At 37.5% G+C, this 24,944-nt stretch overlaps 3 protein-coding genes and 2 long non-coding RNA genes across 10 annotated transcripts in view; 1 reads left to right on the forward strand and 4 right to left on the reverse strand.

Moving 5' to 3' along the window:
* Pits (Protein interacting with Ttk69 and Sin3A) overlaps nt 1-6,433 on the reverse strand; it is a 32,079-nt gene extending 25,646 nt beyond the window's left edge. For 2 of the 6 annotated variants that reach the window (XM_014238183.3, XM_014238148.3), the window contains exons 1-2: nt 6,224-6,433; nt 2,497-4,239 (exon numbers count right to left, since the gene is read on the reverse strand). In XM_014238183.3, the coding sequence (XP_014093658.1) occupies nt 2,497-3,343 (847 nt within the window). In that variant the 5' untranslated portion in view covers nt 3,344-4,239; nt 6,224-6,433. Of the gene's footprint in view, nt 1-2,496; nt 4,240-4,341; nt 4,361-6,016; nt 6,036-6,123 lie in introns of those variants that run through there. The other 4 variants (XM_036359662.2, XM_014238157.3, XM_036359658.2 and 1 more) reach the window with 4 other exon arrangements.
* Nucleotides 6,434-12,794: 6,361 nt separating this feature from the next.
* Nucleotides 12,795-14,007, reverse strand: LOC138857597 (uncharacterized). The gene is made up of 3 exons (XR_011396740.1): nt 13,870-14,007; nt 13,557-13,794; nt 12,795-13,497 (listed from the first exon to the last, which is right to left on the reverse strand). It is a non-coding gene; the product is annotated as an uncharacterized lncRNA (long non-coding RNA).
* A 1,039-nt stretch (nt 14,008-15,046) lies between these two features.
* Nucleotides 15,047-16,394, reverse strand: LOC138857596 (uncharacterized). The gene is made up of 2 exons (XR_011396739.1): nt 15,271-16,394; nt 15,047-15,204 (listed from the first exon to the last, which is right to left on the reverse strand). It is a non-coding gene; the product is annotated as an uncharacterized lncRNA (long non-coding RNA).
* An 856-nt stretch (nt 16,395-17,250) lies between these two features.
* On the reverse strand, nt 17,251-21,827 carry LOC106620097 (pyruvate dehydrogenase phosphatase regulatory subunit, mitochondrial). The gene is made up of 7 exons (XM_014238495.3): nt 20,556-21,827; nt 19,921-20,493; nt 19,545-19,842; nt 19,197-19,410; nt 18,982-19,135; nt 18,811-18,926; nt 17,251-18,749 (listed from the first exon to the last, which is right to left on the reverse strand). Exons 1-7 carry the CDS (start codon nt 21,553-21,555, stop codon nt 18,309-18,311), a joined length of 2,796 nt encoding a protein of 931 aa, XP_014093970.2. The 5' UTR covers nt 21,556-21,827; the 3' UTR covers nt 17,251-18,308.
* Nucleotides 21,828-22,164: 337 nt separating this feature from the next.
* LOC106618659 (alpha-ketoglutarate-dependent dioxygenase alkB homolog 7, mitochondrial) lies at nt 22,165-23,535 on the forward strand. The gene is made up of 5 exons (XM_014236485.3): nt 22,165-22,398; nt 22,474-22,649; nt 22,708-22,875; nt 22,951-23,201; nt 23,264-23,535. Exons 1-5 carry the CDS (start codon nt 22,248-22,250, stop codon nt 23,379-23,381), a joined length of 864 nt encoding a protein of 287 aa, XP_014091960.1. The 5' UTR covers nt 22,165-22,247; the 3' UTR covers nt 23,382-23,535.
* The last annotated feature ends 1,409 nt before the right edge of the window (nt 23,536-24,944 follow it).

A 24,944-nucleotide genomic window follows, 5' to 3' on the forward strand; every position in this document is an offset into this window, starting at 1 on the left:
AGACATATTGCTACAAGTTTAAAGTCGTGCATGGTTGCATGCGCGCCTATATACCAACAAAAGTATATAAGCTTTATATGCTATAGTTACATACATAAATACATACATATATTATTTTTCTCTACACCTAACTGCCCTGGGCCATTTGCCAATTGCACGTTTTGCCAATTGCTCGCTCGCTTGGTAACCATTTCTCTGGCATGCACTGCTGACAACGCAGACGCAATGCCGATATCTCGTGCTCGCCAAAGAAGTGTAGATACACAACATGCTGTTTGGGGTAACCTCGTTATAATTGTGTAGTGACAAAGGCAAAGCTCGTACGCCTGACACCACCACCAACACCCTCTTGCGACACACGCAAAGCAACCCCAAAATATATTATACAAAACATGTCATTGCGTTGTGTGTAGCGACGCATCAATTGACTGACCCACCACGTTCAAGAAAAGGCAATAAGAAGTTAAAAAAACACAACACTGTTATACACAACTGAATTCTTGTACTATAGAGGCAGGGGTGGTGTGCTCCCTCACTACTACATAAATAAACGACCTGGCTGCCTACTAGGCTGGCACATACGCGCAGCGCGTATAAATCTTCTATGCATGTGTTATATAGTATAGATACAATAAAGAAAGTAAAAAGTCGGAATTGGCATGAAAATGTACAAAAACAAAAACAGAAACAAAATTTGAAGAATTTTCCATTGTAGATACACACGAATTTGACGCGTCAGGCCGTTTGCGTAGTAGTGCCCAGCCCAGTAGTGGGTGGCGCGCGAGGGTGCCAGGTGTACATAAATGCAGTTATATATACATTCGTGCATATATGTATATGTATTATTAAGGCTGTATGTGTGTGTATATGTAGTGCCAAATGATTTTAGTTATTGTTGTAACTACAAAATGCTGGCTGGCGTTTAGTGTAAATTAATAAGAGTTTAATAGCAACATTTTTTCGGAGAACCTACATTTTACATTAAGTAAAAATGCGGGATATATTTAATATTTATCAAAACTTATCAAATACTTAATTAAACTCATCAGAGATTGTTGTCGAATTCAACTCTTTGCTTATCGATTTTCGATGAATTGCTAACATGTTGTTTAGAGGTAGCGGTTTTTAACGATGAACTAAATGAAAGTGACAACATTGCGATTTTTGCAATAGAAATAATAATGCATTAAATATTGAATTAACACTTATCTAATTTTTTTTATTTAATAATCCCGAAAATCTAAAGATATCCCAAATATCGGATAGAAGGTCTATAATAAAAATGCTTAATTCCAAAAATCGGACTAAGCCCTTATATATGTATTATTTAACACATAAAAATATACCATATTGAAAACGATGCTTGTGAGCAAGAGTTTAGAGTTACAACTACTTTTTAAGGATGTACAAATATAAAACCGCTATCAGATATTGACATCTGTCAAATTCTGACCATTTTTACTGTTATAAAATCCCTACTATGTGACTCAGACATTGAAAACTGCCAAATTTAGACCAATCTGCAAACTTTTTACCGTTATAATTTGATTTTTTTTTCCTTCTCTTACATTTATTTCAATTTCGCTGCCGTTAATGTCACAAGGCACATTTCTAATCTAATCAGTAGTGACACTTACGTATATGTTTGCCTATAGTTAATTTTACTTATCAGTTAGTGTAGAGTTCAAAATCCAGTATAACTGCAAACGACTGAGTAAGGCAAATACCTCAATAAAGAATTATAAACACTAACCGAGTGTGACTTCACTGGATTAAGATTTATTTACCAGCAAATTATAGTAAAATGCTGAGTAAGCATTATAAAAGAAAATTATTTTAATGCAGCAACGAACTTTTATTGACACTTCAAGCAGTTTTTCCAGCGCTCACTTGTTATCAGCTATGCGCCTTATCTAAGCGCAAGGTCTTATCAATACTTTGTTTTATCAGCACTTTCTCTTATCAAGGCATCTAATCTTATCAGTGAACCCACCAACCGCTTCTTATCAATTATTCAAATATTATATGCTTTGAAACGGAAATTTGTTTATGTGATGGGTAAATATTTGAGAAAAGAATGAAATTCCTTCATTTAAAATTTATTTCAAAAATGCAGATATTTATGTAGTCTACTAAGGGTTAACGCGTGCATTTCGTAGAAAACCTTTTCGTTTAATTTTACAAAAAAAAAGAAAACAAAAACTAATACCGCTAATAAAAAAACACACTGACACTAATGATTGACAACTGCTGATGAAATTATGATACAATGACAGATTTACAACACAAAAGACCATATGACGTTTGACATTTCAGAAGAATGACTTGTTAGCTGGCAACTCTTGATGCCATTTATGCGCGTTTTTTTTTGTAAAATTAGCCACCAACAACAACAACTTAGTGTGTAGACGCCAATGTATGTTTTGATGAGTATGTTACAAATGCGCTTAAAACTATACTAAATTCAATGATATACACGTTCACTTGTCAACTTACCACCTGGCTTGAAGGAGGACGCGTCAAAAGATGGCGCACGCACTGGCTGATGTTTGTCCCGCAAATTGGCTTGTCTATCGGGTACAAAAGAAACGGCCGCCGGCAATGAATCGCCGCGTGTCAGCGGTGGACGTGGTAAATTGGGATCTTCAATAGCGTTGCGCTTCATCGGATTCGGGCCGTTACCGGCGCCACCGCCGCCGCCACCACCGCCATCACCGCCATGTGTATGATCATCATCCTCGGATGGTGGACGCTTCAAATTCACCGATAACGCTGGCGGTACCGGACCCACCACGCCAACATTTGATGCTACTGCAGCGGCTGCGGCTGCAGCCACAGCACGATTTGTCATCGACATATGATGCGGTGTCATATGTGAGATGCGCACTGGGCGTACACTGGCGTCATGCGCCTCCATTTTCACTGGGAAATCCATCATACCGGCGGTTTGTGGTGGTGGTGGCCCAATGCGCTGTGTCGCATAGCCGTGATGATGTTGCTGCTGCTGTTGTGGCCCAACAACGCCAACACCGACGCCCACATTGATAGGCGCGCCGCCAGCGTTGCGATGTTGCGCTTGTGCAGCCGCTACAGCCGCCTGCTGCTGTTGTTGTGCTTGCTGTTGCTGCTGTGCGACCACTTCGCCGTTCTCATGACTGCGTTTAGCCGCCTGATGCAGACGTTTCATTTGACGCGCGGCATCCAGCACCAGTTCGATGCGATCGGCGCCCTCATAGTTGACACAACCGCGGCACACCGACTCGGAAAAATCATTGATCATGGCCCAGGGCATGCGTGGCAGATCGCATAGATAGCAATGCTGGCGTTTCGTTTGTAGTGACATATTGCTGGAAAAGCGCGCAGCGTTGTAGGTATGAAGATGGCGCTGCTGCTGTTGCTGCGCTTGGTGTTGGTGGTTGATTGGCCCTGATATATTGTGGGTTGTTGCACTATGCGTTGTAGGTGTTGCGCGCGCACTTGCAGCACGCTTTTTAACTGGGGCGTACGAAATGGCAACTGGTTTTTTATGTCACGTTTGTTGATTGTTTTGTTTTTCTTGCACAAAATTCGCTTTTGTAGGTATTTAGCGGTGGCGCAAACCTGCTGTACGACCTGTTTGCAACAATAAGCTCACCCGGTTACTACGCGCACAGCTGCAACGTGAGAAAGCAGTGTAGTCGACGTATATGCCTGTTTTGCAACTTGTTTGTTGCTGTTTTTTTCTTGTTTCTGTTATTTATATGTAAGTATGTATGTATATAAATATAAAAATCGTTTAAGCGCTTGCAATACTGTGTGCTACAACTTGTCGCGTTAACTCTGAGAGGAACTGCGTTTTGTTTGTTGTTTTTGTTTTCGAAGCGCGTTTCAAAGTGCAATTTGTAAAAAACTTATAAACAGTGAAACACACTTGACACTTATCGTCTCAAAATGGGTGAGCTTTCGCGCACGCGACGTTCCCGACACAAATTCAATAAAACTGTTGTTGACAACTGCTGTTTGCCGACTTTGTCAGCCGCAGTTCACGCGGCAATTGTGGATTTTCCATTTTTATTTTGCACTTGCTGTTTATGCTTATTTGCGCGTCGCTTTGTTTATTTTTCGCTGACTTGTCCGTGTGTTTTTATTTTATTTTATTTTTTTCGTTTTCTTACCGCTTATTTAATAGCGCTGCGCTATTTTTGGCCGTTGCTTGTTTTTAATACTTGTTTACACAACACTTTTTGTGTTTCTTTTTTCCTATAAAAGAAAATAAGCAAAGAATTAATAAATGCTGTGCACATATAGAATTGGCTGAGCGCGCAACAAATTGCAAAAAATATGAATAGTTTGTGTACATACTATATAATTAATTATGAGCAAATTCAATGCGCTTTCGCCTGTTTGAAAGTGAAATATATGGTTTCTTTTGAGCGACTCTACCATGATATCCAGCTTTTCGTAAAATTTTTCTAGCAGTTTCGGCACTAATTGTTTTTTTAATGGTTATATTTACGTTTTCAATAATCTTTGTGGACGTAATTCGAGGGTTAACTTTCACCATATTTATTATTTTCCGTTCTTCCCGGGCTGATAATATTTTCGGACGGCCAGATCGCGGTTTTGACGTTAAAATTCCGGTTTTTTTAAAATTGTTTACGACGCGCTGGACAGCAGAATACGTTCTTCCAATAGCTTGCCCAATTTTTCTGAAACTTTCGCCATCTTTCCACAACTTAATGATAATTTTTCTTTCCGACAGACTAATTTCTTTTCCTTTGGTGTCCATTTTTTTTAAATATTATTAAAACGCGTCACGCGCTCTTTAAACGACTAATTATATTAAAACACAATAGAATCTACGCAAAAAGTACGAACAAATGCATGAGAAGTAACGCTATTGCCAATTCAAGCTAACTGAACGCAGACTTAATGGTGCCTATGTGTACTTGTTCTTACACTAAAATCCCGTTATCACAAAAATTAAATTAAAAGAGTAATATACATTTTTGTTTTTGCATTTTGAACTTAAGAATATAAAGAAGAAATACATGCAGAAAATTTGAACTGAATTGCCTATTTACATTGTGTTTTTACTTCACTTAAAAAAATGTGTCGGATGAACGCAGACTTTATTGGCTATGTGTATATTTTTAACAGCGCGCAAAATCAATTCAGTTTTTTGCACTCTACATCAAAGCTGTCAAACACTACAATAACAGTTGCGGCGCGTTTACCGTTTTATTTATTTTTTTTGGACGTGCTTAGTAGCACTCTATTCTAAGTCTTGTTTATGATTTTATATATGTATGTATGACAAAAGTCCTTGGCAAAAAAAAAAAGGCCGTTAATTTCACTGGTGCTTCCTCTTCTACTTCTGCTTGCACGCTGTATTTTTATGTATACTCGTGAAATGGAAAAAATCTATTGATTTGCACGCGCGCGTTTACAATTATTGATTCAATGCCGCCGCCGTCGCGTTGCTACCGCGCGCTTACATTGCCACTACTACTGCGGCAGCTTTATCAACTCACACTTTACGCCAATTAGACATGCGCGCACCTTCATACACACATACATATGTATCTACATGCCAACATAGAAGTATATGTATAACTTTAAAAATATGTTTGTATGCATATAAACGCAAGAGTGAGCGACCGCCGCGTTCAGTAGCGTAAAAACGCTTTAGCGCAGCACGTACGCGCGGTAGCAACGCTAACAAATTTTATTTCCTAAATGGCGCAGCGTATAGACACGAAATTTTTCGCACTTTACATGTACTTATATGCGCTTACATATGTATATAAAAGTACATGTCATTTATAAGCGCATGTAATTATATACGCCTGCTGCGGTATATGGCGACGCGCGCGAGCGTTTCAAATAGTTCAAATGCGCGCACGTCGCAAAGTGCAGGTCACTCGGCGTACATATGCACGCAAATACAACAAACTAGCCGTTCATATATACGCACACACACTACTAAACGCGCATTTAATTATTATATATACATATATGTATATTTTGTTCTCACACTCGTTATTTTTGCACTATTTCCAAAGCGATGACTGCTAATTTATTAGTATTATGAAAACGCTTTGAAATTGCTTTACGCTAATAAATTATCTGAAAATTTCACACCTTTTTTTTTAAACAAAATGTAACTAAATTTCTTTAGACAAACATACAGTTGTACATATGTGTGTACACTTCACTTTATTTGGTATATATACATACGTACATATATACACATTTAACTCTGGCATTCACACGCGCTCACTAAAACGGTTCTGCTCGTCTGCGTTTGTCCGGCTTATTTGCTCGCTTGCATGCGTCTTCCTCGAATGCCGTCTGCGAAATAACAAATTATTCCAATTGAATGTCGGAAAAATGTATCCGTTGGCTGGTTAGCTACTGAGCTGGCGTGTATGTATACGGTAATGTGCATGGCTGACTCGCTCTGGCTGACTGATTTGTATACTCACGAACTTTGAGTCAGTAGGTATGCGATACAGTGGGCGCGTATTGTTGAACTTCATTGTTAGACTTTGGAGGGGGATTTCAAACCACGTAGAACTAAGTTGATGACAGGCGCGCGAGGGAACTCTAGCAAGCCCGTGACTTCAGTATCTGCGTGCCTGTATGCACATATATTCGTGGCTTACATCATTACCATATCTTTTCTACTATTATTAGTCTCGGTGTTATATAAAAACTTTAAAACCTTTGGTCTCATGGATTTACATGAGAAGTCTTTTTTGTTTTGCTCCACACTTTAGCGCTCTCAATACCTCAATTCCATTATTTCTGATTAGTATTTTTTCAAAGTATTCTTTCTTCTAGAGACATTACAACAATTCGATTATTAATCTAATATTCTTTCCTTCCCGAGGTATAAATTAATATTAGTGGGTTTTTTTTGGGGATTTATTGGATCTATAACTATAAGCGTGTGTTTTTTCTTTAAAATTTTAACATTTATTATAGAAAACAACAGCATTATTCAACGCATTGTCTATTCGACAATTTGTGGAATCCATCACAAAAGAACAGCGCCGATTTTGGGGGTCAGTAATGAATCAAAATAATTTTTGATATCCTGTGCTGCTCTGAATCATTTCAGTGGGGGTATTCTGCAACCTCCTAAACAAATAGCAGTCAGAAGGGGCAAGGTCTGGACTATAATGTGGCTGAAGCAAAACTACCCAGCCGCTGTTTCCCAAATATTTTTTCAACAGCGATGTCATAATGGAAAATTATTGACTATTTTTCATTGGTCGTTGTTAGTCGCGTTCTCCATTAATGGTTTCACTTGGTTCTCATAGCTCAAAATATAGTTTAAATAGCTTAAATATATCCTTCTGATCTTCCTACCAAATACTGAGCATTACCTTGGCGTTATGGATATTTGACTTTACCGTTGATTTGGCTAGCTGGTCAGCTTTCAGATATGATTTGTTGCGTTTAGGGTTGTCGTAATGAAACCTTTTGTTGTCACCAGCCATCTTTCGTTGCAAAAACGACTTCTTTTTGTAGCGTTCAAGCAGCGAATGCTTCACGAAAAATATTCTTTTAACGTCACTTGGCTTCAATTCATATGGCACCCGATTTCCATGCTTTTGAAGGTATCAGGTTGTTTTTAAAGTTTATGAAATGACGGCTTGAGTTACTCTCAAAGATTATGCGAGCTTTTCTTGTGTGTGGCAACAATCTTCATGCAGTAATGCTTCCAATTACTCATCTTCAAATTTTTTTGGCCACCCAGCACGTTCGGATTGCCAACACTTCAAGACAATTCGGAGAATACGTATATATTCTCTCTCCTCAAAAGTTCAAACGCAGGGTCTCTTTAAATTTTTTTGCAGCCTATGTTATGCGATCTCTACCACTGTGCCTTACTCGTTCACAGCGCGCTCATATACGTGGTGTACTATCGAGCTATTAGCTGCTCCCTGTACACCGTCGTCTTCCCTAGATTTTACATATGAACAATTTCGTCGGCATTGTTCACGTTGCACGACGTGTTTCGACGACGTAGCGCTCAAGATGTGCATTGTATGTACTTATATTTAGATGTTTCATACACATGTGTGTGTGTGTGTGTGTGTGCCTGCTAAACGAAATTCAAAGTATACACACTAAATAGCAACAACAGCAAACATCAGCGCATAGCAAGAAGGCAAACACACAACAAACAGCCCCAAAGGAAAGCAAAAACAATTAGAACGTAAGCGTTGGAGCTGTGTTAAAACAAAAATGTGAGACAGCAGAGTCAAGAAACCGAAGAGTCAGTATATATACATACAAGCATACATATATATATATATATATATATATACACAGCAGATAGAGCGGCCTCAATATGTAGCGCAAAGACGAAATGATAACAACAACACCGACAGTTGCTCGGCAACTATTTTATATATGTATCACAAGTTGCCAACGGCCTACTCTTGGCCTCTTTCGCCACCAAAGCGCTCCACACACACACACACACACATGCAGTTTTTCGCTGCCGCTTTATCGCATCGCATTTCGTCTTATCTCGTTGCATTCTCTCGTTCATTTCAAGAGTACACATTTTGTTTACTTACGCTAAGCTCTGTTGTTTTTATTGTGTTTGTTTGTAGAAGTCTACTAGCACTGTATTCTAGCAGCAATCGATTGAGCCAAAGCAGCAACTATTGCTGTGGTAGGGGAGAGTGGAGACGCGTAAGCAGAACCGTTGAGCATTTTTGTGAATCACTTGTGTGCGTATGTATGTACATATGTGTATGTTTATACCAGACTCCGAACCAACCAGCCCACCACTCCTCTTTCACGTCTTCATAAAATGCTGATACAGTGCCTCTTGTGGCTGTATGCCATTCGTGGTAAATATCTAAATATCGCTCGCTGTGAATTCCAATCGGCTGATTGTGTTTGTGTGTGTGTGTTGTAAGGCTGTTCGGCAGCTGTAACGCTCTCTTGTGGTTTGTATTGTTGTGTGGCAGCTTGCGCATGGTCGCGTTTCTATTTCAGATACTTTTCCAAGTACAGTTCTCATCGCACTGTGGTATCGTGTTGGAGTTTCGTTGCTAATAATTACAGTGTATGCGATTAACTGTTGTTATAGAAGCAACTCGAAGTGCTATGCTGTCACGCGAAATTGAATTTAGGGCTCTGTTTGTCACATAATATTAGCCTTTAGTGACACAAAACCCCAGCTAATATCCCGCAATCCAAAAGCTTTTAAGGAAGCTTTTCATAAGGACATACCACAGTTACCTTAAAGTAGCTATGTAAAACTGATTAAGGCTTATCCCGTATCTTTGACATTAATGGACAAAAAGTCGTAGTTAAAGTTGCACTTTCGACTTTTTCGTCAATCCAAAAGCTTTTAAATAAGCTTTTCATAACAGCATTCCACAGCTACTTTAAAGTAGCTATGTAAAACTGAATTTGGGGTTTTCGACTTTTTCGTAAATCCAAAAACTTTTAGGAAAGCTTTTCATAAGGACATTACACAACTAGCTTTGAATAACAATGTAAAATTGAATTTGGGGCTCGGCTTATTCCGTATCTTTGACATTTATGCACAGAAACTCGTAGTTGAAGTTCTACTTTCGACTTTTTCGCCAATCCAAAAGCTTTTAAAGAAGCAGATGGCTTTTTTTATAGATTTTTTAATAACCGAAATAAACTCGGAAGCGCTGCATTCTATAACAACTGTTCTCTATAATTTTTTAGATGTTATGCATCTAAGTAATATTCCGGCGCGACGCACTGTGCCGGCACTGCGCTCAATTGTGCTGCTCAAACGATGGTGGCATGCGCATTCACCACATGGTGACGTCACAAGTTGTGTGTGTTTAGCGCTTGAGAAACCAGTTAGGGCAAAACCGGCTTCAGCAACACTACAACGCAGAATAACAGTCAAGTTCAGCTTGATTATTGTTTTATCGATTGGGAGTAATGATGAGAGCGCATTACGAGCATAAACGACAACAGCAATTGCAAATGCGCATTTGTGTGGTGTGAAAACCAGTTTCCGCAGCCAGTTTTGTGACGTCACTGGCTGAAGAGTGACGGAGGGCAGGCGTAGGCAACTATTGTAAAAATGGTTGGGTGGGCGCGCAGGTATGCGTGTTTGGTCACAAGAAAAACTAACAAAAAAAAAATAATATACACAAAAACAACAAATACAACTGTATGAAAATGTTTTTGGTGATGACGATGGCAAATAGTTGATTCAAAATGATGCTGGGAAGCGAGCTGGTTTTCGTATGCGCGCGCACTTTCATATTTGTTAAGCTATTGGGGCGCGTATGTATGTAAATGCATGTATGTATGTGTGTTTAACAGCGCCAGCTGGCGTGTAGCTATGGTATATAGGTAAATATACATATGTATGTATACGTAGTATATGAGGCGCGGCGCGTCATAATCGCTTTTGGAGCTATTTTCAAATCTTTTTTTATTTATATGTATGTTTGTATGCATATATATGTATATGTACATATATATTTATGTATATGATTGTATCTATGTGCATATGCGCCTGTATATGTAGCAAGCCAATGAACGTTTGACTGGACACGAATGCGAACGGTGCAGAAATCGATAAAAGTGTGTGGAACTGAAAAGAAAACAATAAACAAAACATTAAAAAATAATTCTAAGCACAAGATGGAAGTGGAGAGAGCGACTGTGAGCAATGGAATGAAGAGCGCGTTGTTGCAGGCGCTTACAAGCAGCCGTTAAATAAAGTAACGATACAAATGATGTCAAGCGGAAAAGGAGGCGTGTTGCGGCAAGGAAATGCTAGCGGCAAGTGGCTAAGCGTAAAAATATGTTTTCTGATTGGAATTGAAAGCAACTTTGGCGTGATTTTCTTTACTATTTGCCACACACAGGTTTCAATGACCACCAACGTTCGCATAATCATTAAAAATATGATTTCATATGTGTATATACATACATACATTAATGTATACACATACATATATACATATCACATATGTATGTATATACATATGTATCGACTTTGTGTATCCAAGCGCCAATAATGATGTTTTGGTGATAATTTACAATCGCAATCGAAAATGCAAAGCCAATGAGCGCAAATATAAATAGCGATAATTAAAAAAATTAGTAAGTGCATGTGCTTTTTAGCAATAAACACTAAATTTTTTATTGAATTTTCATTTAAAAATAGGAAAAAAATGGAAAATAGTTTACATCGGCTGTACCGCCGCTGCCAAACCCTTCAAACTGCTCATAACATGTAAGGGTATAACGACCTTGATTTTGATGAGTCAGTTTCAATAGCTATAGGCTAGTGTGGCTCAAAAACAGCAATTTATTGATCAACTAAAACTTTCAACCACCTTAACGTGGTAATTATTGTTGACAACTAACATAAATCCCACTGGTTTGTAGGGTCAATGACAAAGTGCTTTCCAAACAGTTTTCGATTCACTAAAATGTCGAGTGACCTTGGCATGTTAATTGTTACAAACAAACCTTTATTAAATGACACCTGCTTTTATTACTTGAAATTCCCCAAAATTCGCACGATCGAACAAATTAACACTAACAACACCTCTGAGCACCACAAATACAGCGTCAAGCAATAGGCATGTGTGATATGATTTTGACAGCTCGTGGCGGCCATGTTTAGGTATTTGTTTCAAATTGTCAAATGTCAGTGTGTTTAGTAAGGTTTGCCATTTCATCATTTCGCTTCGCACTTTGGTATAACGCTTGGAAATTGTTCAAGATTACTACGCAAATTCACGTTCTCCGGAAAATCCGGAAAACCGAAAAATTATCTTCTTGGCTTAGTCAACAAACAAAATTGTCGCTATTGGGCTGAATCAAATCCTCGTGTGGTTCAGAAAATGCAATTTCAACACCAAAAATTGACCGATTGTGTTATAGCGGCATCATCGGGCCTTATTTCTTTCGAAATGTGATAGGAAATGCCGTTACCACCGATAAAGCGCGTTCTAACACGATTTTTCCCGGAATTTGCTGAAATCAACGCGTCTGAACTCTATTTCCAACAAGACGTAGCGCCGCCTTATGTTTCACGTCTAAACATGGACACATTGCGTGCAAGGTTTGGCGAATCGTTATTTTCGATAAATGGCCCAGTCAAATGGTCGCCAAGATCATGCGATAACGCCTCTAGACTATTTCTTTGGTGGTATACTAAATCAAAGGTTACACCAAACAATGAGCAACGCTCGAGTAGCTCGAAGACAACATGTCAGCGAAACTTGGTGTAAAAGGGTGGGCATTTAACCGACATTTTGTTCAAATCATAAATGGTTAAAATTAACTGCGAAACAAAAAAAAAAAAAACAAAAAATTAAAAAAAAAAAACACAAAACAGCACCCATTTTGTCCGATTCTTGTTGGTATATCGGTCTCTATCATATTCATTTGCACTTGTGCAAACATATAAAAATAAACACGATTAGGTACATGCATGCTTGTAGACCTTGAACACGTAACGGCTTAATACTTAGCTCGCTTGGCTTGCTTAATATAGCTAGTTAGTAAATGGAGCGGTTTTTCATTGACAGCATATAATTCATTTACACACAAGCGCATGAAAGACGAAAGAGTCACACGATCCGCAAACAACTTAGTGACGTCATTTGTAATGCACAAGTCTCTCAGTTTTTGAGATATCGATCTGAAATTTTGCACATCTCCTTTTCTGTCAAAGAAACTGCTCATTTGCCGGAACCGCCGCTTTCGGACCACTATAGCATATAGCTGTCATACAAACTGGCCGATCAAAATCAAGTTTTTGTATGGAAAACTTTTTTATTTGACAGAATAACTTTACTCTGTGTACATAAGTACATATTTTAAGAATTTCATATTGAGTTTTTAAACTAAATTTCTTAATTATTTCCTCATTTACTGCCAACAGAATCGATTTGAAATGTCAAATCCACTGGAAATTTTCCAAGGCTTGCTAACAAAAATAACAGTTAAGCGAAGCCAAAGCATTAAGTGAAGCCATGAAAGCCGAGTTAACCGTTGCATTTGCAATAACAATAACAAAATCACAAAATAAAAGGCATGTCCAATGCAGCCAACCTGAATGAGCATGTACAAAAACAAAACCAAATCGAGTCAGCAGTGGTTGTGTTATGCCATAAATGAAGAGCGTGAGAGTGTTGCTGCTTGCAAAATGAGCCCTTATTCATGTACTCATATGTACATACTATGTATGTGTGCATGCAATGCGCACGGCGCAGCATGTCAGCAACAATGTGCGAAATGCAAAGAAAAGTGACGCAGTGAGAGGGAGTGAGCGTTGGAGCACGCATGAACGAGCAAAAACAATCAGCAATGAATTGCATGCATTTCATGCTAGTTGTAGTTGCGTTTGTTGTTTTTGTTGTTTAAATTGCATATAACCGCAAACATTTGCCAGCATTGTAGCTGCAATAGTTGTTGCTGCTGCCATTCCAACTTGCTAGCGCACAAATGGCAAGTACAAGTTCATCTACCCTAGAATGTCAGCAGCATTGAGTGGTGAGAGAGACGTGCAAAGAGTAAATTATACTTACATATTTTGCATTTCGTTTCCCTGCAAAGCACTTCACTTCGTGGTTGCAATAGTAGCTGCAACTAGTGAAGCAACAACAGTAACTAATAATGCTCGGACTGCAGTCAATTTGACGGCCCAGCGCAGTTGTTGTAAATTTTCATTATATTACTTTATGTATATAACAGTTTGTTGTTATTGTTGTTGTAAAATTTTAATGATTAATTTTATTTGCATCGATTTGCTGTTCATTGAGAAATCTTTGAAAGAGAGAAATTAATTAGTATTGTATATATAGAGAATAAAATAATGTTATAGAATACATATGTACATACGTTCAAATTTTTCTGCCCTACCTGGTGTGGGTTAAGTTTGTAACACCCGAAAGACCATGGCCCTCTGTTTGTATATACGCCAACTAGTCCCTGAAAGTCCTTTTTTCCCTAAGAATATGTTCATCTGTCAGAACCGCCGATATCGTATCACTATAGCATATAGCTGCCATACAAACTGAACGTTCATAATCTATTCCTCATATAGAAAATTTTCTTATTTGACAAAATATCTTTACGATATAATCTCATGCTATTACACAGATTTGCGCTGTCCAAAGCTTTCATGTTCACTGTACAAAATAGGTTTTACGTCTTTTTCTCCACTTCCGCATAGCTACTTCCTTAAAAGCGATGAATAATGAATTGGTATACAAAATGGAAGTCAACTTCTGCCTTCTACCATAACTTCCATTCGAATTTTACTATTTTTTACTATACCTATTGTCTTCGGCTCCCATTCTGATATTTTGTTGTTGCTGTGTACGTGAAAAATTTCTAAAACATACACGCATACATTGTATGTATACAAAGAATAGCACCCACGCCATCCATTGCAGCACCCACTGCTAGCAACCCCATTCGTGCAGCGGAAGTGCCCCCTGTATGTGGCGCATGCGCTGCTTAAAGAGAGAGAGAGAGAGAGAGAAGGGGTTGCCTGGCGAAGGTGGCAGGTTTACACGACAAGTAGAGAAATCTTTGCATGCCATTTCTTGTTATTACGTTGCTATTGTTTTTCTGCAGCATACGTTGCGTTCGACTGCGCTGGAAATATCGATCGCATGTCCTTTATACATACATATATTATATTTTCTCCACTTGTACCTATTCGCGTAAAAAGTTGGCCATGGTCTGGGACAGTTTATGAGCTCAAACACAAACAAGTGCCCTGATGATGGTATATATAACGGTTGAAATCTATATGCATTAGTATATAAGGCTATATAAAATTTCAGAATTTGTTTGTCACTATGTATTAGTATTTACTTTCACATATGTAAGCACGTAAAAATATCCTTAAGAGTATACATATCACAATTTTGAAATTCTATGCAGCGATTAGGTGGCACAAAATAAGCCAAAAGTTGTTTGAAATTAAAAAAAAAAAAAAAACAACAAAGAAAACAACGAAAAAAAAACAAAAACAGCGTTAACTTCGGCTGCATCGCAGCAGTAATAACCTTTTTAGTTGCACTTCTTATAGCATAACTGGGTTTAAAAAGATCTCTATCTGGATTTGGATCGGTTAGTTTGTATGACAGCTATTTGCTATAGTGGTCCAATCTGAACAATTTTTTTGAAGTTTGTAGCGTTGTCTTGGTACTGCACAGTTGCTGCCTGCAAAAATTGTTCATTCAATTTCAGATCGATATAGACAGACGAACATGGCTAAATTAACTCAACTCGTCGTGATATCAATTATAGTCTCCGCCGTTCCCTTACTCGTGGCAAACTTAATGTACCCTGCTCAGGGTATAAAAATCAAGAATATTGTTTTAATTACGCATATAAGCTAAATTTTTCCCGAAAATTTATCACTTTAGCTATAGCTCGATTCTTTAGCCACCGTTCTTGTTTATTAATTAAAAATACAGCACTCATTCATACAGTTCTTAAACTTCAATCTCTACATTTCCAATTAAAATTTGTCAATTTCAAATTTAAAGTTCAAAATTCGAATTTTACATTCCCAATTTAATTTGTCCCTGGCTTCCTTTTCTTCTTTTGACATTTCAATTAGTTACCATATTGCTTTTGCCAACAACTTTCAAGATCGGATGTTGCCACATTGTTGTGGATGATTAAGTGGTTACTTATTTTGCGTACCGGAACTACCCGGTTGTATTTCCGCTAATAATTCATGCCATAGTGACAAATATAAAAATTATTATACTTATAAGCAACCCAAAATTTAACAAAAACAATAATTTCTAGTTAAATTGTGTTATGCTGTAGTTATTTAAAGCTACTTGATAGTTATAAGTTGTGCATTCGGTTTTTGAAAACGAAAAAGCAGCGGAACTGTTTGGCAACACTTCCGGCGTGCAAATCTGCAAAAACCGCTAAGTTTGCAACAACAACGGTGACGTTAGTATATAAAAATTTTCAGTGATCGCAAAATTTCAATTGCTGCGCATATTAGTAAAAAATTTTATAAAATTGTATAAAATATAATTATACTTTGCAAATACAGTGTTTATAGTTATATGTATTCATATATGCTTATTTATGCGCAAAAGAATTAACAATTAGTTTGGAGGGTGTGCATGCGTTACAAATGTGCGTATATACATATGTACATATGTAACTATGGCATTGTCTACGTGCCTTCCCTTAAAGTCAACGCTATTTATACGCCAACGTTTCCGTGCCATATTGATGATGACTTTCCAAACCCGCAGCCAACAGAACTCCACCACTTCCTCTGCGTGCGACTGCGCTCCAGCAAGAAAAGCACAGGCATGTATACCAACCAACTGAACGAGCGTGCCTTTAATGTGAATACAAATGCTTACATATATAGTTATGTATATTTGTGTATACATATTTTCATTACACCCAGGATTTTTGGCGCGTTTTCATTGCTTTACATTTTACATAATATAAACAAATAGGTAAATGTTTATTTACAATTGATTCAGGTAGTATATGTAGCACGCATGTGGCTTCAGGTCGCTGTGCTCACGCTGAACACGCTATATACTAAATATATGCACATATATATTTATGTATGCACGTATATATGTAGCTAGTTGACCTGCCTGTCTGCCTCATTGCCATTTGGGTGGGGGAGCGCCAGTTTTTATGCACATACATAGCTGCATTTGGGTATAGAGAATTTTTCCGGGTCTGACGAGCACTGTGTCGTAGTTCATATTAGCCTGCATACATAAATATATCAAAGTTGTTGTTGTGTTTACTATATCTTGTTAGTATACCAATATTTGGTGTATGCAATGCTGTTGCTGCGTGTAACACAGCTGCAGTGAAACATCGAAATAGGACAGGGGCACTTGTGGCACAAGGATATTTGTGTAAATGCTGTATGCTGCGATTTCATATAAACAAGTTACATGAATAAATGTGTAGTGGTGCTGTTATACATAAAATATTAACTGCTATTGCATTTCTGCATGCACATAAGTATGCCTGACTAAGCTGCAATTGATTAACCTAACTTTTTCCCAGGCATTTTGTGACCTTAAATATTTACATATTTATACAATAACAAAGATAGTTTAACGACTATAAGAGCTATGCAACATTTTTCGTGCTCGTCTTATTGCTCATAAGTATTTGCAAATGCCTATAAGTAATTAGCCTTTTCAGGCAAATAAAATTAAAATTTACAGTAACTCTTATTTATAAATCAAAAAACTGCGCTTACTTTTGTAGAAACACTTTTATATTTATTTTCACATTTGTATATGAGCAAATATGTGAGATTAGGAACAAATTATATAAATTTTATAATTTAATAATCATAATGCATTAATATATATTAACTAGGGAAGGATTTTCATATAGTTAAGTGATAATAACATTTTTATGTTAATTTTTTTTGTAAACCAAATTTTTACAAATGCTAATTGCTTGGCTCAGCTAAGTTATTCGACATTTTTAAGTATATGTTTAATTGGCATAAATATTTTTTTATACAATTTTGTTTATATTTTCGTTTTTGCAGCAACTTTTCCTCACATTGTTGTGTGTTTCTACAACAACAAAAGACATTTTTGATATACATATATACATATATTGTTGACTTTTATGCGCATTCTGTAATATTTTTTCAATTAATGGCACTGTACTATTATAATTGATTTAAATGTTTTTGAGCTGATTTTTACTTTTTTTTTATAAAAATTTTTACAAATTAATTTTTTGTAAAAAAGTTTTTACAATTTACTTTTTAGCTACAAAAATTTTTACAAATGAATTTTTTTTTGATAAATGCAATGTTTTTTCAGCCTTTTTTGATACCAATAATGCTTGAGCTGCACAAACTTTATTAAATAAGACATATATGCATACATATGTATGCTTGTATGTAGCTGGTTCGTTGCATTCAGTTTTTTAAACATACACGTAGTGTGTGTGAGATTTCCAAATATCAATGTTATTACGCAACAAATAGTTCAATATTTTTACAAAGCATAAATATATACATATGTTAATAACATACTATGCACATTAATAAAATAAGCGTGATAACAAGCTAAACAAACTAAATTGCGCGCATAATATTATTAAAGGCGCCTAAGTCAGCTAATAACAACAAAAATTTAACATTTACCGTTAAATCAATATATAATAAGTGTGTCAACACAAAAAAAAAAGCAATGAAATCAGTAAAACAAAAAAAAATTCAGTGCAAAAAATTAATATCCAAACTGCAAGTCTAAAGGCGCAGTGACCCAGCGCGTGTATAAACCCACTGTTCAATACTTTGTCTCGTAGGATAGCAAATCGGCCTGACCTAGCTTGTCGCGTGTCGCATGATACGCCTCACGCTCCTTGTCGGGGAATTTCGTTGGCAAATTGGGTGAATGCAAATTGACCTTCGCCTCGAAACGCATGCCCGCCACTTCCACCTCATAGTGGCCAGAAAGTATATATTCATTAGTAACTGGCAGCTCGCTGCCATCTTCGGCGAAATTGCGCACAAAACCGAGACAAACTTGTTTCTTGAATGTGAAGCCATAGCCAGTGGTTGTGGTCATGCCAACATACTTGCCGTCGCGATAGATCGGTTCACCACCCCAGCACCATAAATCGATCTCGTGATCGTGATCGTTCAGTAGCAGCTGCACGTACATGCGTTTGACACCTTCTTCACGTTGCTTGAGTAGCGCGTCGCGTCCGATGAAATTTATGGGTTTCTGTGTGGACAACAAATTGCTGGATTATACGAAAGTTTAAAACACAAATTTCAATACAAACATTTAATTTGACGCGCCAGCTGCGTCCGCACTCCAGCGGTGTGGTAAACGTGTCCAAATCTTGACCCCAGAATGCGTAGAATTTCTCAATGCGCAATGTGCGTGTGGCATAGTAGCCTAGCAGCAATGTATTAGTTTGACATTAATAAATTTAAGTAGAATTTTTGCTTACCCGCATGATGTATGCCGAATTTCTGGCCAGCTTGATACAGGCGCGTATACACATGAAGCGCAAATTCATTGGGTATATACAAAACATAACCTAATTCGCCGGTGTGTGTTATGTTTAGCACGCGTATACCGTTAGCTAAGCCAACATCGAGTTCCTGCGTTTAAAATATGTAAAAAATTAAAAACCATACACTTTAAATACCACACTGTACTCACTTTATAGGTGAAAAATGGGAAGTTCTTTGGTGTCAAGTCTGTATCAGTCAATTCGGAGAGCAAAATGCGTGTATATGGGCCCAATATGCAAATTGCTGTGTACATCGATGTCACATCGGCCACATTTACGCCGGAACGCAAATGATTTGGCATGTGTTTGCGTATCCAGGTGATGGAGCGCGTCTGCTGCACCGTTGGCGCTATCATCATATAGCTAAAAGAAATTGAAAAAAAAAAACAAATATTTTGCACGTTCTGCCAGTTGCTACTACTAATTGGTTTAAAAATTAGCTATGAACAGCGTACTATGGCCTATTGTGCCCACTTACTGCCACTAACAGTACTCACTGTCGCTCCGAGAGACGCGCTATTGAGCAGTCATTCTCATAGCCACCCAAATGGTTCTGCATGCCCGTGTGTATAATTGCACCCACCGGCACATCGACATCATTGGAACAGAGATATTGCAATAAATCGACAACTTCGTGTCCCTTCGACCATAGATCATATTTGGTGAACGAACTATAGTCGGCGATGCCGATACGCTCGCGGCAGGCATTGTACTCGTTGGCGACATGATCGAACCATGGCGGTTTGCCGAAGGTAGTCGTTTCGGCGGTGCGAAAGCGTGTTATGCCAAATTCGTCTGCAAAAAAAAAAATTAATAAAATTTTTTTAAATTTATTTTTTTTTTTCTCTGAATACTTCACGCATGCGCGCTCACCCTTCTTGTCATTCGGATCGAAATAGTTCGGGCGCTCATAGCCCATTGTTTGACCAAACACGGCGCCCGCTTCCTTAAGCGCCGGGTATATAGGCGACATGCGCAGATTGCGTCCCGTTTTGAATTCGTGAAATGGATAATTGATTTCGAAGTGCTTGCCCGGCACCTCCTTGCAGCGATCACGTAGAAATTTACGATTATTATGCAGTCCCAAAAATCGACTGATATCCAATATATGTAGATCCACGAACGTATTGCCCTTCGTTATTAAATCGGCGAGTGCACGTCCAATGCCGCCTGCTGCCGAAACGCCTATCGTTTTCATGCCCGCCGACACGTAGTAGTTTTGTATTTCGGGCGCTTCACCCAAAATCCATTTGCAATCGGGCGAAAACGATTCCAGCGAGTTGGTTAGGCGATCGAGTAGGGATGACTTCAGCATTGGCACACGACGCAGCAGCTCGTCGAGCATGCTGTGAAAGTGATCCCAGTCGGGTGGCAGCTCGCGTTCCTTCTGTGACAGTGGTATGATGCCGTCTTCGTAGAGCATTTTCGCTTCGCGCTCAAAACCGCCTAAATTTAAGTTAAATTATAATGTATATTGCAGTGAATATTTATTATTTTACAACACTCACCTGCCAGTATGCGCCCATTGCGCTCGCGGAAGTACACACCACCGTCGTAGTCGCGCACGAACGGTGTCATGGGATCGAGTCCCTCAATCGGTTTCGTATGTAAGTAGTGATGTTCCACTGCTTTCAGCGGCACTTTCACTTTCGGCGTCGATAGCGTACCCACACCGCGCGCCCAAAAACCGGTACAATTGACAAAGAAGTCACACAATATATCGCCGGCCGTAGTTTCGATGCGACTCACTTTACCGTGCGCACTGTTAATCTTCAGTACCGCACATTGCTCCACCACTTGCACGCCCAAACGTTGTGCCTCCTCAGCGAAGGATTGACAAACTTGATGTGGATCACATACACCATCTTCGGGTATCCACAATCCACCTGCTAGATCGCTTGTCTTAATTAACGGACAGCGCTCCTGACATTGTTCCGGTGTTAATATCTCACAATTGATGCCCCATGCACGGCCTTGCGAGCGCATGCGATGGAAAGCGGTCATACGATCGAAAGTGCGTGCCAAATTCAAGCTGCCGACTGGCTGCCAACCCGTGGAGAGTCCTTGTTCCGTTAGCGATTTAATCAAGTCAATTGAGTATTCGGCCAGCTTTAATTCCGTGTAGCTAGGTTCGAAGCGACCAGCCAAACCGCTAGCGGCCCATGGATTGCCGCCACCCACTTTATCTTGTTCAATGAGTAGGGTGTCTTTACCCCAGCCCTGTAACGCCAGGTGGTAGGCAAGCGATGCACCGACTGTGCCGCCGCCACATATAACGACACGCGCCTGTTCGGGCAGCTTGATCATGGTTGCAACACTATCCGGCTCGTGTGGCTTGAATTTACGCTTTCGCAGCACATTTGCTTGCGCGGGTTCGCCTGAGTCGGCTTGCTGTTGGAGCGTGCATACTGCAGTGGCGAGTGGCGACCGTGTAGCCAGCAGCTGCTGGAAACGCCAACATTCGGGTATTTTAACGGCTAGGCTGTTGCCTGTGCGTAAATGTAGCATGTTGGGGTATGCTTTGGGCTTGGTATTCGATGGTTTTCTTTTTAATTTATACGACGCAAAAAAAGAGCTGACATTTGCAGTTGATGTTTCACGTTAACTTTTTGTCACTTCATTAATTTTTATAAAATCGGAACAACTTATTTTTGTTTATTCTTGCTTTAGAACTGTAGAAAAGTGCAAATATGTTTTAATTGCTTATCGAAAATACTTGTATATTTTTTCGTTTCGATTACTAAAAATAGCAGCCAACTTGAAACAGCTGATATCTAAATAGACAGTTGTGACAGCCAAAACAATAACAGAGAGGAATAACAAAAACAGAGAGTACTGTTTTGTTGCCGGCGACTAGTAGAGATGCCAGGTTCAGTAAATGAAATATTATTCAGTTAATTAAAAATTTTGTCAAAAATTAAATCTTTGACAACAAACTAGGACGGACTGCTTTTAACCGAAAAAAAAAAATAAAATAATAGTAAAATTTGCAAATGTGTAAATATGTACGATTATTTGTTTGAATTTTGAGTTTTATGCGAAAATAATTTTCTAAGAATGATAATATGCGGTGTTTGACAACCCTGTAGCGTCTTATCAGACCTTAACCAGCTGATAACAGCAATGCTTTCAAAACTGTGCGAAATCATAAAATAGTGCAAATAGTTAAATTTGCTGAAATTAGAGTTAAAATAGATAAAATGAATTTGCGTCAACTGCAGAAGTGTAAAAAATATATTTTGCTTTGTTTGAACAACAACAGAGCTATACAAATTAGACAAATAAGCAGCGCAAAATGTTTACACCGTTCGTTAGTGCCCGTACTGGAGCAAAATAAAACCTCAACCAAAGGCAAGTAATGATTACATGAGTATAATCACGTAGTTAAATTCAACAAGTGCAACTATAATTCGGTTACACACATAGATGTCTTGACGCATTTTGAATTTCATGGACAATGGCCAACAGAGGAGCAACAGCTTTTCATCAAAGATTTGCGTTTGCATACAGATTTCATAACCGTGGAAGAAGAAACCAAATTGCTGGAAGAAATCGAGCCTTATATGAAGCGACTGCATTACGAGTATGATCACTGGGACGATGTAATGTGCAGTAAAACAGAAAAAATAAGCTTTAACTAAAATGCATTTACTCGCACAGGCTATACATGGCTTCCGCGAAACGGAGCGCAAGCAATGGTATCCACACAACCGCGCAGTACTCGATGGTGTGCGTCAAATTGCCTTCGATGGTGCGATTATGCCTTATGTACACATACTGGATTTAGCGGCAGAGGGCGTCATCAAACCACATGTAGACAGCACGAGGGTATGAGTTGTGGATTGAGTTATGCAATATGCATTTTCTTTAGTTAACTGTTAACTTTACTCGCATTTTATTTAGTACTGCGGCAACACCATAGCCGGCATTAGTTTACTAAGTGATAGCGTAATGCGTTTGGTGCGCGTTGATGAACGTAAATACCTGCAAGGTAAAGCTGTGGAAGCGTCTATAGCACCGGCGCATAATGACAGCACAGCTGCACAAAGTGCCGCAGAGTCGGATGATGTGTATCGGAATCGTCCAAAAACCACTTTGGAGAACAATTTCTATGTTGATGTGCTATTGCGTCGTCGTTCTTTGTACATAATGAGGTGCGTGCGTGCATTAAAGCGGCTGTTGAATAATTTTAATATTATTTTCTTTTAAATAACAGTCACACCTCACGCTACAACTTTACGCATGAAATACTGGGCAACGATGTGTCACATTTTCAAGGACAACATGTGAAAAAGGATCGGCGTGTATCGATTATTTGCCGCAATGATCCATGAAAGCCAGTGAATATCAGTTTTAAATGATTTTTAGTGAAGAATCTGGGACTAAGACGGAATTTTATTGACGTTTTGTTATTTAATTAGTTTAGAATACATAAATAATTTATATTAATTAATAAAAATTTACTGCGTGATTTTCTGAAAGTTATAATTGTGTATAATTGCACTTAAATAAATAAAAGATTAAAAAACAAAATGCAAAACCTTTTTTTTTTTTACATATTTTTAAAAACTGTGCCTAAAAGAAAACAGCATTTTTTATTTTTCTTTTTAAATTTTTATTAATAATTCACTCATTATAATTTTTTTCACCACTATTTTTCGCACTGAAAACTAAATAAATATTTTTTTGTTGACATTTTGTTAATGTTAATTATAATTAAGGTTACACTTGCACACTGCTGTATTAAATTGTTACTAATTGTATATATGTTTGTAAATGTACTTTGTATTTATATAGTTTAGGCCTTAGCATATATTTTTAGTTTGCTTTTAATTTTTGTTTTCTCAAGTTTATTTCTTTTTACCAATGCGTTATGCTATTTTTAACAAATATATTTTTATATATTGCATATACAATTTTTGTTGCTGTATTTTTTAACGTTCTTTTCTGTATTTTTCATAATTGTTGAACATATTTAACATTTGTGTGTGTTTACATTTTTTGTTTGCAATTATTTATGAGCAGTAAGATTGACGTTGCCAATTGGTTAGCAGCTTACTTTTTCACTTATTTAAGTTTAAGTGGAAATACAGTGAAAATTCGTTAAAAGTAAAATTGCGTAAATAAATTTATTTACTTTTGAATTTTTGCAACCCAAACGCAGACAATTTTGGCTCTGCACTTGCCATACTGTAGTTTTTTTTTTAATATTTTTTTTAAACTGCTCTTTTGTTAGTAACTTTTCATACTGAAATCGTTTTATCAATATTGTTTTTTTTAAATATTATTTGCGTTAATTGGCAACGCGTAAAAGTTTTATTTTTATTTTTATTTATATTTATATTTTTAATAATTTTTTTTACTTCTTAAATGCATTCGAAATACTTGTCAGTGAAAGTGTGTTCAATTCATTGTATTGTTGTTGTCAATTTATTGTTTTATTTCGCTTGCATTTGCTTTTTTTTTCTTGTTTTATATTAAAATCATTTTATATATAAATATTTTTGTAACATTTGCAACGTAATATTCAAAAGTTTCTGTTAGTTTGCTTTGCTTTTTATCTACTGCTATTTAACTGTTGTTTTTCATATAATTTCGCTAATCTTTTGTTAGTTCAATTTAACACATTTTTACTGTAATATGCTAATGTTTGCTATTTTTTAAAATTCATCAACTTATATGCATATTTTGCAATGTTACTGCAATGTAAAATTACTCTTTTCAAGCAATTAAATTTTCAAAATCTCTAATCTATTGTTTCGGTATTTGTTAGCGTTGTTACTGATATTTTTTTTTCTAATAAGCTTTGAATTTCCAATTCTAACTCATGCTAATTTTAATTTAATTCTTTTAACTGTTCTTAAATTTTTTATTTTTATTTTTTTTACAAAATTTAT

This window comes from Bactrocera oleae, chromosome 5, assembly GCF_042242935.1.
Source record: "Bactrocera oleae isolate idBacOlea1 chromosome 5, idBacOlea1, whole genome shotgun sequence".
Classification (NCBI taxonomy): Eukaryota; Metazoa; Arthropoda; class Insecta; order Diptera; family Tephritidae; genus Bactrocera; species Bactrocera oleae.